Source organism: Phalangium opilio, unplaced genomic scaffold, assembly GCF_054372755.1.
Source record: "Phalangium opilio isolate 3A_F unplaced genomic scaffold, DU_Popi_V2 ptg000061l_1, whole genome shotgun sequence".
Lineage (NCBI taxonomy): Eukaryota > Metazoa > Arthropoda > Arachnida > Opiliones > Phalangiidae > Phalangium > Phalangium opilio.
In genome coordinates, this window is record NW_028324178.1 from 2,646,152 (window position 1) to 2,662,500 (window position 16,349).

General features: G+C 36.2%; 1 protein-coding gene, 1 long non-coding RNA gene and 8 other non-coding genes across 10 annotated transcripts in view; all 10 read right to left on the bottom strand.

Moving 5' to 3' along the window:
- The window catches only part of LOC149663569 (uncharacterized), a 588,523-nt gene that overhangs the window by 472,175 nt on the left and 99,999 nt on the right, over positions 1 to 16,349 (bottom strand). The window lies entirely within an intron of this gene.
- LOC149663581 (uncharacterized) lies at positions 441 to 1,782 on the bottom strand. Its single transcript, XM_089842113.1, has 3 exons — positions 1,099 to 1,782; positions 605 to 868; positions 441 to 535 (listed from the first exon to the last, which is right to left on the bottom strand). Exons 1-3 carry the CDS (start codon positions 1,374 to 1,376, stop codon positions 454 to 456), a joined length of 624 nt encoding a protein of 207 aa, XP_089698239.1. The 5' UTR covers positions 1,377 to 1,782; the 3' UTR covers positions 441 to 453.
- On the bottom strand, positions 10,110 to 10,182 carry TRNAV-CAC (transfer RNA valine (anticodon CAC)). The gene has a single exon. It is a non-coding gene; the product is annotated as a tRNA-Val (tRNA).
- Positions 10,385 to 10,455, bottom strand: TRNAV-CAC (transfer RNA valine (anticodon CAC)). Its single transcript has one exon. It is a non-coding gene; the product is annotated as a tRNA-Val (tRNA).
- On the bottom strand, positions 10,937 to 11,009 carry TRNAV-CAC (transfer RNA valine (anticodon CAC)). Its single transcript has one exon. It is a non-coding gene; the product is annotated as a tRNA-Val (tRNA).
- TRNAV-CAC (transfer RNA valine (anticodon CAC)) lies at positions 11,764 to 11,836 on the bottom strand. The gene has a single exon. It is a non-coding gene; the product is annotated as a tRNA-Val (tRNA).
- TRNAV-CAC (transfer RNA valine (anticodon CAC)) lies at positions 12,729 to 12,801 on the bottom strand. The gene has a single exon. It is a non-coding gene; the product is annotated as a tRNA-Val (tRNA).
- Positions 13,005 to 13,077, bottom strand: TRNAV-CAC (transfer RNA valine (anticodon CAC)). Its single transcript has one exon. It is a non-coding gene; the product is annotated as a tRNA-Val (tRNA).
- TRNAV-CAC (transfer RNA valine (anticodon CAC)) lies at positions 13,143 to 13,215 on the bottom strand. The gene has a single exon. It is a non-coding gene; the product is annotated as a tRNA-Val (tRNA).
- TRNAV-CAC (transfer RNA valine (anticodon CAC)) lies at positions 13,418 to 13,490 on the bottom strand. Its single transcript has one exon. It is a non-coding gene; the product is annotated as a tRNA-Val (tRNA).

A 16,349-nucleotide genomic window follows, 5' to 3' on the forward strand; every position in this document is an offset into this window, starting at 1 on the left:
GCATTATTTGTGTCACGTAAAAATTCGAGATGATAAGTATAGACTATAGACTGTCATGTCGCTCTCTAAATGTGGTATTAATAATCCTCTAACCATCTTCCTCAACCACAAACAGAAAGAGCATTTCTTACCTTTCATTCAGTTCGTGTTTAATGAGATTGTAATAAGCTGGTTAAGTGTGAATTAATAACTAAACATTTCAGGCACTTCTATAATTTTCGACGTCACATTATGGTAGCGATGGACCGATACCAGTTTTAACCGATACCGATACATCAGTTTAGCCACATATTGGTACCGATAACGATATGGCTTTAGAATTGGCATATCTCTATGTATGATCCGATACCGGTTTAAAACGATACCGATATATCGGCCCATCTCTGGGTTAATATGGCCTATATTTTTGACAAACTCTGCTTAACAATAATATGCACTCACGTATTTTGAACGTTATGAAACTTTATCAGCCAGAAAAGGGTATTTTTGCACAAGCTTCATCGCAACCATTTTATATTCATCTGACGTGGGGTATCTTAAGAAAACTTTTAGGTTGTAAAAAGTGTCTAATATAATTTTGTTATACAGTTGCAGAGATACGTACAGCACATATGATCTCATATCCTCGTATAGAGTTGAAAGAATTTTTCCTCGGTATTCTTTCCCAAATATTGAAATATCTTTATTCTTAATCAAATTTTCTACTTCCGCCGTAAACTTGGGAATAGAGTAATTGATAGGTAGCTCTCCATCACAAACATCTCTATCGTTTGTTGTCTCAAAATCTTCTTCTGTGTCATTAGATCCACAGGCCGATGTATTGGATGATTGTGCGCTTTTAGAACTAGCGCTAGTTTCAAAGTTGCAACTAGAAATCCAAAATAGAAAAGCACATATATTTTAATAAATCCTAATTACTACTAAAATGGCCAATTAATTTTTAAACTTATTTATAAAGTTTTTTAGTTTTTACAGAGGAATGCTGCTCAATATAAAAAAATCCGCTTCTAAATAAAATAACTCTGCTAATGAAGTTTTAATGACGCCAGTTTTAAGAAAAAAGGAATTGATGAAATTAAAAGGCGTTATTTATCTTACCTTGGTGAACTAGCAATTTCGAAGCTTGATGAAATCGAAGTGGGTAATGGCACAGCGCGCAGTTTTGATTTATTTGGAGGAATGTTTCCACATGGTTCAATATTGATCCAATCATTCCATGAATCTTCATAGACTTGTAGAAATTTCAAGTCTTTTCCGAAGATGATTGAGACTTTTTCTTTGAGGTCATTTACGGAAATGTCCGATGCCACTTCAACTACTTGTTTACTTTCATCAAATGTGACATGGTATTTAAAAACACAATCGTTCTCATCCATACTAGATATTTGAAATAAAATGATGGACAGCTTAACAAAGCCAGTGTTCTAATTTAAGATATTCTTCTCCGCGAGATTTGAATGAATGCAAGGGAGGGTGATAAACATGATGCAAGGTAAATCTATTAGGATCCAACATTTTCCATACGTTTAATTCTTTGACTGAATAAGCTGCCCTATGTTTACAGTAACTTAGTGTTTGATAGATTCTAATACAAATAATCCAATCATGTTGAATTTTCAAAACATAAATAACCTTGCCATAAATAGGAATATCTTCACCCTCCATAAGTCCGAGAACGAAAAAAAATGGTTGCGAATTTAATACTTCTAGTTATCAAGTACTTAGTCTTTATAATGAAGTCATCATTTTTGAGATGAAATTTAAAAATTATTGTTTCCCTTAAACTCTTCGGTATTTCTTTTAGTTTTTTTTCAGTGCATTTTCCTACATCATTATCTTGTTCAAAACTATTTCCTGCACTTTGCAACCAACAAAGAAGTTTCTGATGCCGCATAGATATAGTTTTAACAATATTTTTAAAATTTCTTGATTTTGCAGCCATCACTTTAAAATATTGATGTTTGGCTTCAAATCGCATGCACCAAAACTTAACAAGGGGACCATATTCATCTATTAATCTAGTGTAATGTATTAAGAAGTGAACTTTGGGAACAAAAGCGGTGGGAAAAAGATGCTTTAGTGCTTCACAAAAAACTATTATTTTATATTTTAGGTATGGCAGCCAATCTTTTGATATAATTGGTGACATAATAATTTGCAAAATCTCGGTTAAAAACATTAAAAGTTCCCAATGCTTATCAAGATCAGATATAACATCTCCTAGAATAAGTGATAAAATATGAAAAAGGCATTTCTTTTGCGAAGCACTTCCACAGATTCTACCTCCTTCCGTGAGGATTCTTTAATGGACCGAAACGGGCTTGTTCTTACGATTTAAGGGAAAGATTCAATTCTAGAATTAAGATAGTCCAAAGAAAAGATTCCGGACTTAATAAAAACGCTTATAATTAATTTCAAAACAATTGGTACTATTCCTTCTAATAAATCGTGCATTATGTCAGGGGGGAATGATTCCGTTATCTTAAAGTTAGGTATTGTACTGAAGGAGCAAGCCCTATCAACACCGTAAATGCTTGCATTGCCTTTATTTTTCTCCACTTCTCTTATGTGATATTTATGTACAACTTCTGTTCTTAACTCTAAGTAGTTTTCATTGAACATCTCACCAATATCTTCTTTACGAGCCATGCACACCCGACAGATACGGTTATGAGTGAAGTTTTGCGTAAAACCACCGAACGAATGAGCAGAAAGATTTTCAGCAGAAATGACTGCTATTGCAACCTTAGCTACTGTGCTGTGTTTTTCAATTAAAATACCCTAGTTTTGGAGGGATATTAGGTCGTCAATAACTGGTTGTAATATCTTGTCATAGCCATATTTAGAGACTTGACTGTATTCAAATGCCGCTAGTAGATATATTTGACTTAACTTGCTTCTTCTATGGTCAGTAACATTTAAAATTGTAAAGTAAAACAAGGTAACTTTGTTTTTGCCTTTTTTCCCACCCAGTGGATTACATAGATCAATTTCGTCTAAGTACATGTTAAGTCTTAAAATAAAACTATTTTTTAGTGTTAAAGAAACCATTCCTCTTCAATATTTCCCCATCTGTAAATATGATAATACATCACTATTTTTCCCCACTTTCATATCTACAATTGTTTTATCCTCTATTATTTCTTTCCAAATATCATCATGGTCCAATAGCATTTTTAAAACTCTCTTAATTGGCACTACTAGAACAGTGTCTTTTATTTCTCGATGTCCAAAATATTAAACTCCTAGTACGTACTCTTCAGGCTCAACAAGGTTCAGTGTTTTTTTGCAAAACGCGTGGACAGTGTGCTCACCTTTAACTAACCCAGTTATGGAAGTTGTCATATCTGGATTATCTGATAGAATTTCTTTCGGCAGATCCAAATAACTTTCTAAAATTAAATTGAAATCATTGGCTATATTCTGGGCAACTGATGTAGGAAGTTGATGTTGTTCCCTTATTTTTAGCAAAAAGAGTGCTACAATATTTCTCAGCCTATGCAATTCCGTTCCCCCGGCACCGTGAATAATCTGCTCATTTTCGAAAATGTTATCGTTATAATTAGGAACGATACTTTCATTTTCGATTAAATCAGGCTGGAAATTAACTTCACTGTTTTCGCGAATTAGTCCACAGTCTAATCTAGCATTTGACTTTACTAGTTGGGCATGTTTTCTGTATACATGCTTTTTTAAAGACTGAAAATTTTTAAAAGTGTTATTACAATTTTGAACTGGACAGGACACTTGAAATCTTGTTTGTGGTGAATGGAGAATTCTAATATGAGATAGAGACTTAAGTAAATTCGTTCTTTGATTTCCGCAAATGGAGCCTTGGTACATGCTTTGTGTCGCCATTGTCTTTAACCAATTTCAAAAATGTAGAACTCATTTACTGTCGGTTAAGCTCACATTAAATCTACTTCAATATAAAAAGTGTTATAGACGAAAGTATTAGCTTTCTTTGGTCGTCTGATCTTTTGACGTTTGGGTCAGGAAGAAATTACGGTTGAGGGTTGATAGAAAATTATTATTTATTGATAAGGCGTTAACATTGAATGAGAAGAGTATCGTACGTCCGTATATTACGAGAGCAGATCCGCGAACGCGCGAAATATCCCGACAACGTGCTTTGATGGGGATGCAAAAGCGGAAAAACTGGTTTTGGGGCTAGACCCCTCGTATCTACTCTTAAAACTTAAAACGGTTTCGCCCTCTTTTTGGCGGGCGTTGCAAACTCGTACAAAAAAAAATAACGTAAATAACATAAGGTAAAAGGAAACGTTAATAAAAGTATTAAACGGGCGATACGCACTAGTGGTCTTAATTCATATTATTTAACCATAAGCTTTTATGTAAGTGTTATTCGCACAAAAACGGCCAGTTTTGCACTTGCGAAAACGTTGTTTATACTGTTATCTTCGACAAACTGCCCAGGATCCTTAATAAACTTTTAGCCTCAACATTGTGAACAAGAGTTAACGAACCCACGCTAGATGAGGAGTCTTTGTTCATTGCTAACCATTAGAAACCCCAAATGTTTTGTTTAGGCACGATCTTGAAATGTCACACTTTTCTCTCTCAACTCACTCAAAACTTTCGCGTTTATTTAAAATTAATTGCAATAGTAGGCATTTCAGCTCGCTAAGCCTAACTCCATTTTCCGAAAACATTTACATGGAATTTTTTTAAGAACGAGAAAAATAATCTAGCCAATCAGTGACCATTCATCGTATTCAATAAAAATTCATCGTTTCACTCACGCAAGCATACTAAATAGTAATTCCCTCTTAATAATTATTTAAAGTGCATAAGACACTCAAATAGAAAAATTTGGGATTTACTCGTATTCATAGTTATGTTATTATCCTTAACATTTAAACTTAGCAGTATTTACGCGGGAATACAGAAATAAAATCTTTGATAAACCTTGATCTGTTTGTACCTTGAGAGTAAGTTACGTAACTGGCTTAAACCCAGGATCAAAACAATCATAATCTTAACATTAAGTAAACTAAGTCGTACGGGTTCAAGGTGATAAATTATTGCTAGTGTAATTGATAATTGGAAGCAGTATTAGATAAACTGAAAATTTGTGAAATATATTTATCGTATACATTCACTAGCGAGTTGAACTTTAGTTAGCAAAACCATATTTAATAAAAATTAAACCACTTACTTTCTTCAAAGTCAAATTAATAAATTCAGCCAAATTTTCTACGAAAATATTAATATTAGACGCTCACAATGAATATAAAAAAATATTTTTTCAAGAGCTCATACATACTTTCAATTTTTAACTTTTGCTGCCGTTAAGACTTTTTCGAAAAATCCGCTGCACCACGACCGAAGTTGACATTCAAATGAAAGAAACTTCGCGAACTATCTACCTAGTTTCCCATCTCTAGCACTGGAGTAACACGAGATTTTGCCCCTGCGATTCCAAGAAATGAATGCTACCTAGCGTGATCTTGCCAGTTCCCTTTTGTATGTGCAAAGGATTATTTTTTTTAAAAGATCCAAAAGATTAGGCCTAGTAGGAGACCACCAAATGTTTCCAAAAATCAGAGGGGCTAGCCACTCTTAAAATACGGAGTACAAGTTAAATGGCAAAATTTGAAATCACAATTACGCGAATAACTTTCACGCGAAGCGAAGCATATTGGATTCAGTGGAAATTATATCGAAATCTATCGAAGGCACCACAACAATCACCGAAAATATGATGAAAATCATTAAACAGTTATTCTATTTTAGAATTTAAAGCAAAAATAAAATCGGGTTGCTTCGCATTTTTTATATTTTCAGAGGTTTAATTTTTTTGTAACCGATGTTGCTCGTGGATCACCATGAAATGGTGCACTTAACGCCTGAAAGTGAAATTTGTTAAAGATGAAGTAAATAATTTATGGAATACAATACACAGGAGTGACATGATAGACGTTCAAGGTCTGTGGTTGGATTAAACATAAAAGTGAATTAAGTTAATTTGATAATGTAAAGTAACATTAATACATTCCCCAATTCAAATTAATGCTTTTCTTGAAGAGTGAGAAAAGACATACCTATCGCTTCCCTCATCTTTGAGGTATCTACTGTAAGCGCTCAGATGGTGTGCTACACAGGCGTTTAGGCCCAATAATTCCGAAGTGGTATTTATAAGGTGGTAAATGTATGGTAAATAATGTTATGGTATAAAATAGTAAATAATGTTATGGTATAAAATAGTAAATAATGTTATGGTATAAAATAGTAAATAATGTTATGGTATAAAATAGTAAATAATGTTATGGTATAAAATAGTAATTAATGTTATGGTATAAAATAGTAAATAATGTTATAGTATAAAATAGTAAATAATGTTATGGTATAAAATAGTAAATAATGATAGTTGTAAAATAGTTAATAATGACGGATATAAAAATGTAAATAATGACATATAAATTTGAGAATCTATTCCATAAATGTAGTTAATTATTTACATGGATAATATATTGAAATATTATACTTTTAAATGTTTCTTGGTCATCAGACTGTCGAAGTAAATTTGTAAGAATTTATATTTCCTTCATCTTCTACGCACAGATAAAAAACCACATCATAAAACTATATATACCTATGTCCACGAGTTATTAATATACTAGCTCTTTATATACTCAGGCTGGTATAAAGTTACCCGACGAATTACTCCGGAAGTACGGTGAGGTAAGAGTGAGAACTTTTCTACACGAACCATAATAAAGGCTCATAGGCTCCCTAAGCTAATGACGCGAAAGCAAAAGATGGACACTTTATTCTTACCGGTCTGAGTAAGAGGTAGCTCGTATATTATAAAGTCATGATATAACCTATTTCAGGATGTTTACATTTCCAAACCTAAAATCTAGACTATCTCCATTTCATTACATAGTTTGGATGCGTAGAGAATTTCAATTTGAGAAGCTCAAACTCAAAGGAGAGAAGATATTTAAAAATTGAATCTTGATTTTATACTTCCACGCTATTTCAAAACTATGTTCGACAAGAAAAGTGTGATAGGGTCCTATATGCAAAATTACATAGTGAGAAACGTCTTTTACTCTAGCACTCCGTCCAGTTCTAACCAAGTTACTATCACCCCATATAAGAATCAAACAAACCCCAAACCAGCCAAATATGACCTGACGAAACCTTCGGAGATCGGTTCAAGGACATGGTTGGAAACTACAGTATTCGGAGCCCTAGTTATCTCTTCCTAACATCGAATTTTCAACCATCGAAGATAGAAAAAATAAATCGTGGGGTTCAACACTAAATTGAGAGGGCAATAGAAAGGAACGTTTGGTTTTATGAGCAAATTACGAAGTTACACCTTCCATTTATAATTCCTTGGGGAAATTTAGAGATAATGGTAATCGTTAAAAATTTAATTCTGTTTCAATAGGACTTGTAGCAGATTAATTGTCTTAGAGCCGTACGCAAAAAACAACTCCGTCGTAAACAAACAAAAATGATAGACTTTATTCCCAAAAATATTTTACGGGAAACCGTACACGTTTTCTCTCCAAGATATCCACGATGTTTTCAAGATTACCCCTTTTTCTAGTTACCCCCAAAAGCGTTTACCTTTACTGGTGCAATCCCTTCCCTCCTCCAGCCCGTATACAGAATATCTATAAATTCCACTACCTATCGATCGGCTAGTTAACAAAGGACAGGGGACACAATACTTCTAGAGGGAGAGAAAGTCAACACGTGTACATGTACCTTAAAAATGTACCAAAATACCAAAATTTCAAAATTCCTTACTCCCCTCTACATCAAGACTAGCTTCTTGATACAGTTACTCGACAGTAATGGTTTAGTTATGAATGCTTGGTTTTCGAAAAGTATATTAATGTTCGCGTAAAAACCTATATATAGCACTAAATCTGACTAAACAAATTCTACTGAATTAAAAGTAATTTTTTAAATTTAGTAACATGCTCTACATACAAACAAATAATCATGCGAGAACCTTGTGACGCGTTGAAGGCTTTTTTTTGGAAATAAAAGCAGGGCACCAACTCTTTTAGAGATTTTTTAATTGAAAAAAATAGGATTCCCTTCGCCAAATTATAGGATTTGATAGGACCAGATTCATCAAATTATAAGATTATAACGTTCTAAGATAAACTCTTTCCATTCAAAATGGAACCTTAACGTTATAAGATAAACTCTTTCCATTCAAAGGGGAACCCTAACGTTCTAAGATAAACTCTTTCCATTCGAAATGGAACCCTAACGATCTTTTCTAAACTCTATCCATTCAAAATTGAACCCAAACGTTCTAAGGTAAACTCTTTCCATTCAAAATGGAACCCTAACGTTATAAGATAAACTCTTTCCATTCAAAATGGAACCCTAACGTTATAAGATAAACTCCTTCCATTCGAAATAGAACCCTAACGTCTTAAGATAAACCCTTTCCAAAGTTTCCATTCAAAATTGAGCCCTAACGAACTTTTCTAAACTCTTTCCATTCAAAATGGAACCCTAACGAACTTTTCTAAACTCTTTCCATTCAAAGTGGAACCCTAACGTTCAAAGATAAACTCTTTCCATTCAAAATGGAACCCTAACGTTCTAAGATAAACTCTTTTCATTCAATATGGAACCCTTACGTCCTAAGATAAATTTCTTCCATTAAATATGGAACCCTTACGTTCTAAGATAAATTTCTTCCATTCAATATGGAACCCTAACGTTCTAAGATAAACTCTTTCCATTCAATATGGAACCCTAACGTTCTAAGATAAACTCTTAACATTCAATATGGAACCCTAACGTTCTAAGTTAAACTCTTTCCATTCAATATGGAACCCTAACGTTCTAAGATAAACTCTTTCCATCCAATATGGAACCCTAACGTTCCAAGATAAACTCTTTCCATTCAATATGGAACCCTAACGTTCTAAGATAAACTCTTTCCATTCAATATGGAACCCTAACGTTCTAAGATAAACTTTAAACGTTAAAGGAATACTTTCTTTTAATTTCATTGCAATAAATCCTTATAAGGTTAATTTATTTCGATAGATAGACAAATAAGGATTCTGAAAATATATATTTTAGTTTAATTAATGATTTTTAAATTACGATTAAAAGATCCAAAATGCTATTGTTTTGCGATCATGAGGACACCTAGTGATACAGAGTCGAACCACCGAAAAACGTTACTAGTTCGTGTCTACCAATTTTGACGTCATAAGTCTCTTAGGCTCCGTAGTGTTTTTCCTACTGGTAGGGGGATTCATTCTGTGAGCGCAGTATGATACAGATTGACGGGAGTTCCGCCACTACGCGGGGTAACGCTGCCGACTTTCGGCGGGGCATCGGCGATCCCATACGTTCGCCGAGGCTTAGGGAGTTTAAACCAATTATTATCATTGTGCCGTTTCCGTTAGAACTTAAACACTGTTTATTTCTTAACGTGGTTTTAATTTTACTCTCTCGGTTTAAATATTAGGCATTTTATTTTAATAATAAATCACAAAATATTCTAAAACTCGTCCATCGTAGTTTATTATAGACGTTAACTCCATAGAAGCGTAAAACTCAAGGCGCCAAACACTACAACTGCTCATGCGCGGCCATAAGTGTGAAAAGGCTAATTCTCGTTCCTACTACTTTTTACTCCTAAAACGACAGTTTTCATTCGAACTACTAGCAACCAATCAGAGGCCGAACTTTACCTACGTAGGTAATGGGTTGAAAATGGCGACCGATTTAAAATCTGGCGTTCAAAATTTAAATTTTTATTCACGTTTATTTTAAATAATAAATATTTCTCGCAATTTCTACTGACCCCCATGTTTTTAGTGGTGGTTAATTTATAGAAAACCAATGTTAGTTTGACCAACTCAGATAAATCCGATTCTATCCCTTTAAATTTAGAACCCAAGATTCTAGAAACAACTTTAACATTACATAAAGAACCTTAATTCACACTCCAGAACCCTTTAAGTTCTAACTAGAAATGTTGGGTTCTAGGAAAAACCATCAAAGAACCTTTTTTCTAAGAGTGTAGTAATCCTGGGTTTTTCAAGAGATCTAGCTTATTTTTATGCCCAATCACTATGGTCAAAACATGTATCTACCAGGGTTCGAACATGGGACCTTCCGCGTGTGAAGCGGACGTGATAACCACTACACCATATATACATGATCACATTGAGATTTCCAAAAGATCCAGCTTCTTTTTATTCCCAATCACGATTGTAAAAACATTTACCTACCAGGGCTTGAACATGGGACCTTCCGCGTGTGAAGCGGACGTGATAACCACTACACAATAGATACATGATAACACCGCGTTTTCCAAAACTCTAGCTTACTTTTATGCCCAATCACGATGGTAAAAGCATGTATCTACCAGGTCTCGAACCTGGGACCTTCCGCGTGTGAAGCGGACGTGATAACCACTACACCATATATAAGTGATAACATTGAGATTTCCAAAAGATATGGCTTCTTTTTATGCCCAATCACGATTGTAAAAACATTTACCTACCATGGCTCGAACCTGGGACCTTCCGCGTGTTAAGAGGACTTGATAACCACTACACCATAGATTCACGATCACATTGAGATTTCCAAAAGATCTAGCTTCTTTTTATGCCCAGTCACGATTGTAAAAAAATTTACCTACCAGGGCTCGAACCTGGGACCTTACGCGTGGAAAGCGGACGTGATAAACACTACACCATATATACATGATCACACTGAGTTTTCCTAAAGATCTAGCTTATTTTTATGCCCAATCACGATGGTTAAAACATGTATCCATCAGGGCTCGATCTTGGGACCTTCCGCGTGTTAGGCGGACGTGATAATCACTACACCATAGATATGTGATAACACTGCGTTTTCCAAGAGATCTAGCTTATTTTTAAGCCCAATCACGATGGTCAAAACATGTATCTACCAGGGCTCGAACCTGGGACCTTCCGCGTGTGAAGCAGACATGATAACCATTACACCATATATACGTGATAACATTGAGATTTCCAAAAGATCTAGCTTCTTTTTATTCCCAATCACGATTGTAAAAACAATTACCTACCAGGGCTCGAACCTTGGGCCTTCCGCGACTCAGGCGGACTTGATAACCACTACACCATAGATACATGATCACAATGAGTTTTCCAAAAGATCTAGCTTATTTTTATGCCCAATCACGATGGTCAAAACATGTATCTACCAGGGCTTGAACCTGGGACCTTCCGCGTGGAATCGGACGTGATAACCACTACACCATAGACACGTGATAACACTGCGTTTTCGAAGAGATCTAGCTTATTTTTATGTTCAATCACGATGGTCAAAACATGTATCTACCAAAGCTCGAACCTGGGACCTTCCGCGTGTTAAGAGGACTTGATAACCACTACACCATAGATACACGATCACATTGAGATTTCCAAAAGATCTAGCTTCTTTTTATGCCCAGTCACGATTGTAAAAAAATTTACCTACCAGGGCTCGAACCTGGGACCTTCCGCGTGGAAAGCGGACGTGATAAACACTACACCATATATACATGATCACACTGAGTTTTCCTAAAGATTTAGCTTATTTTTATGCCCAATCACGATGGTTAAAACATGTATCCATCAGGGCTCGATCTTGGGACCTTCCGCGTGTTAGGCGGACGTGATAACCACTACATCATAGTTATGTGATAAAACTGCGTTTTCCAAGAGATCTAGCTTATTTTTAAGCCCAATCACGATGGTCAAAACATGTATCTACCAGGGCTCGAACCTGGGACCTTCCGCGTGTGAAGCGGACGTGATAACCACAACACCATATATACGTGATAACATTGAGATTTCCAAAAGATCTAGCTTCTTTTTATTCCCAATCACGATTGTAAAAACAATTACCTACCAGGGCTCGAACCTTGGACCTTCCGCGACTTAGGCGGACTTGATAACCACTACACCATAGATACATGATCACACTGAGTTTTCCAAAAGATCTAGCTTATTTTTAAGCCCAATCACGATGGTCAAAACATGTATCTACTAGGGCTCGAACCTGTGACCTTCCGCGTCTGAAGCTGAAGTGATAGCCCCTACACCACAGATACATAATCACACTGAGTTTTCGAAAAGATGTAGCTTATTTTTATGCCCTATCGCCATGGTCAAAACATGTATTTACCAGGCCTCGAACCTGGGGCCTTCCGCGTGTGAAGCGGACGTGATAAGCACTACACCATAGACACGTGATAACACCGCGTTTTCCAAAACTCTAGCTTATTTTTATGCCCAATCACGATGGTAAAAATATGTATCGAGCAGGTCTCGAACCTGGGACCTTCCGCGTGTGAAGCGGACGTGATAACCACTACACCATATATAAGCGATAACATTGAGATTTCCAAAAGATATGGCTTCTTTTTATGCCCAATCATGATTGTAAAAACATTTACCTACCATGGCTCGAACCTAGGACCTTCCGCGTGTTAAGAGGACTTGATAACCACTACACCATAGATACATGATCACATTGAGATTTCCAAAAGATCTAGCTTCTTTTTATGCCCAATCACGATTGTAAAAAAATTTACCTACCAGGGCTCGAACCTGGGACCTTCCGCGTGTAAAGCGAACGTGATAAACACTACACTATATATACATGATCACACTAAGTTTTCCTAAAGATCTAGCTTATTTTTATGCCCAATCACGATGGTCAAAACATGTATCTACCAGGGCTCGAACCTGGGACCTTCCGCGTGTGAAGCGGACGTGATAACCACAACACCATATATACGTGATAACCTTGAGATTTCCAAAAGATCTAGCTTCTTTTTATTCCCAATCACGATTGTAAAAACAATTACCTACCAGGGCTCGAACCTTGGACCTTCCGCGACTTAGGCGGACTTGATAACCACTACACCATAGATACATGATCACACTGAGTTTTCCAAAAGATCTAGCTTATTTTTAAGCCCAATCACGATGGTCAAAACATGTATCTACCAGGGCTCGAACCTGGGACCTTCCGCGTGTGAAGCGGACGTGATAACCACAACACCATATATACGGGATAACATTGAGATTTCCAAAAGATCTAGCTTCTTTTTATTCCCAATCACGATGGTCAAAACATGTATCTACCAGGGCTCAAACCTGGGACCTTCCGCGTGTGAAGCGGACGCGATAACCACTACACCATAGATACGTGATAACACTGCGTTTTCCAAGAGATCTAGCTTATTTTTATGTCCAATCACGATGATCAAAACATGTATCTACCAGGGCTTGAACCTGGTGCCTTCCGCGTGGAAGCGGACGTGATAACCACTACACCATAGACACGTGATAACACCGAGTTTTCCAAAAGATCTAGCTTATTTTTATGCCCAATCACGATGGTAAAAATATGTATCGAGCAGGGCTCGAACCTGGGACCTTCCGCGTGTGAAGCAGACGTGATAACCACTACACCATAGATACGTAGTAATTGGCAGTTTTTCAAGGGATCTAGCTTATATTTATGCCAAATCACGATGGTCAAAACATGTATCTACCAGGGCTCGAAGCGTAGAAGCGGACGTGATAACCACTACACCATAGATACGTGATAACACTGCGTTTTCCAAAAGATCTAGCTTACTTTTATGCCCAATCACGATGTTAAAAACATGTATCTACCAGCGGCCGTATTCTGCAGAAAAGTTAAGCTCCTCCTTCTGCCCTTGGCATTTTAATTGGCTACGTCTACCGATGACGTTACATGCCTTGGCTCAGTGATTGGTGCAAATTCCGCGCAGACTCAGATGTAAACTATTAAATTATACCCCAAATTCAAAATGGTTTTTCATAAACTGACAAATGAGTTACCGGTTAAACACCGGTTTTAATGGTTTCTTCGGTAACGCTATGTGCTGAACGCACTTACAGCAGACGACATTTCAACACTTTTTATCAACCTCCCGACGTTGATCAACGTGCCGAGTAAAGTGGTGAGTGTAATTTATGAAGGATTAATTAATTTATGAAGTATTCAACTAATCTCATTAATTTTCCCCCTTAAAAAATCCGATTTAAATAAAAACACACCATATAATTTATTTTTTTATGATTTATTACTTGTTCAGATTGTGTGGCAACTGACGATCGCAGTATAGAAGTCACTGCAGTAAAAAAGTGAGAGGGCTGATCGCCCGTGGTAACTGAATGGTTAAAGCCTTATTTGAGCACTTAGCATGACCAAAATCGCAAGAGCAACTCCATGATTCTTTCATGCTCTTGTGGCACTAACATTTTTGGCAGTTATCATATTCTCATGGACGAACAAGCTTATCCAGAGACTGATTGTCAAGCCATTTTCGCCTCGCAACTAACACTGGAAGTCGCGGATCACCCGCTTAGGGCTTTACAACTGCAAATCGACATAACTTATAAAACATAACCAGTAACCATATTTGCACCTTCCCAATGAACAGTTACTTGAAAAGTAAGCATTTCAGTATGCAGCAGGGGGGTATAATCACCCCTTTGTTTCTCTTAATATGATTATGGTAAATCTGAAATAGGTCTAATGAATGACAATAGAATAGTTAAGTTATATTTAAAATAGGTATGTGGTCATGAAGACTTCGGATGATGTAAATTGCAATCATGCAACAGAAAAGAGCAATGAACTCTTGACAGTGAGAAATATGTAAAGTTTAATACACGTGGAAAATAAATTGCTGAATTTTTGGGTTTGAGAGCGTATCGGGACTGATTGGGTGCTGGCATGCTGGTTATAAATAATGTCATCTTGAGTACAGGCTAGACATCATCAACATAATTCTAATGTGAACAGATTAAAAACATGCCATTAACGGTTTTAAAGCATTAAAGGTGGTAACAGACTTTGTCTTCTTTTTTAAACCCCTCCCCGGCTCCACTTAGCTCTATGAGGATGACAAGCACTATCCACACAGGATCACAACCCCTTTTAATAACAGTCAATGATAACAAAAATCCAAATAATTTAAAAAATGTTATGAAGTCTATCTAATAAACTATTCAATGCATGCATATAACCCATGCAATAAATTTAATTGGCTTATTAAATGAAGCGTCTACTAAATTACAAGTTAACAGTAAACTAACACGTATGCGAGGAATAAATCATAAAATACACGCGAATATCGCTTGTAATAAATTAAATGGATCAAACGCGAAAAAAATAACTATTTATAATGAGAGAATGAAAAAAGTACGTGTCAAATTGGGTATTAAAGAAACTTTGGTGAAAATTAATTAATAGAATATCAACGATGAGTACTATAAAATCACAAAGGAGAATACAATAATCAGAGAGAGTTCGTGCCGTCATGAAGAAAGTGCATGCCAAATTGAGCATTGAAAATAATCGAAATACAGGGAGGCGTTATTCAAACAACCTATCATGGCATTTAGAAAATTATCTACAGTAAAGTAGAACGTGCTTCGCTTGAGCATGTCTTCAAAAAACAAAACTAGTCATTATTTTCAGGCTGCAATTTTTCACTTCGGTCATGATGAATACTCTCGGTTTACAGTCTAAACCTTTTTTATTTTCAAACCTTAGCTTTTCGTATTCATTCCTAGCCCTTTCATTTTCAGTCATTATTTGCCAAACAGACGCAAACATGTGTAGGGCCTCCAAACATGCATTAGCGGAAGCTATGAGCGTTTCTTGCTTTTCTTACTAGGCAGCGACTAAGCTATAAGAAAGTTTAGCCCATTTATAAATGAAACAATAAAGGAAGGCCATGCATGCAGAAACAATAGCAAGGAATGATGGAAAAAAAGGACAATGAAATGTTGAATAAAATTCAAAGGACACCGCAGTAACTCTTAATGGTTAACTGACTTTGCAGCAACCCTCTAACTCTAAAAAATGTCCAAATGAAATTTTCAGAAGGCGGACTATTATACCCTACGTCGAATAGAAACCATTCTTATGACCATTTCTGTGTTCTTCAGTGGCAAGTGGATGAGAACCATGTTCATGGAAAGCAGAAGGCTCTTTGAGGGATCTTCAGCAAAAACTGGAGGAAGGCTATTCAAGAAGCTTGCACCCACCTGCAACAAAAAATAATGCTAATAGCATGGTTAATACATTACGAGAACTTACCAAATTTGCAATACGCAGAGCTTCACGTTCTTCTATAACAAGTGGAATATTGTTGAGAAATGCCTTTCATTGTCACCTCGGGAAAGGGTTCTCTGTTGGCGGTGGACATCATTTACCTGCTTTGTGATATGTTATCACATCTTTGTCCTCTCTTCGGGGTGTTACCTAAGTCACTGATGACCAACAAGGGTACAACCTTC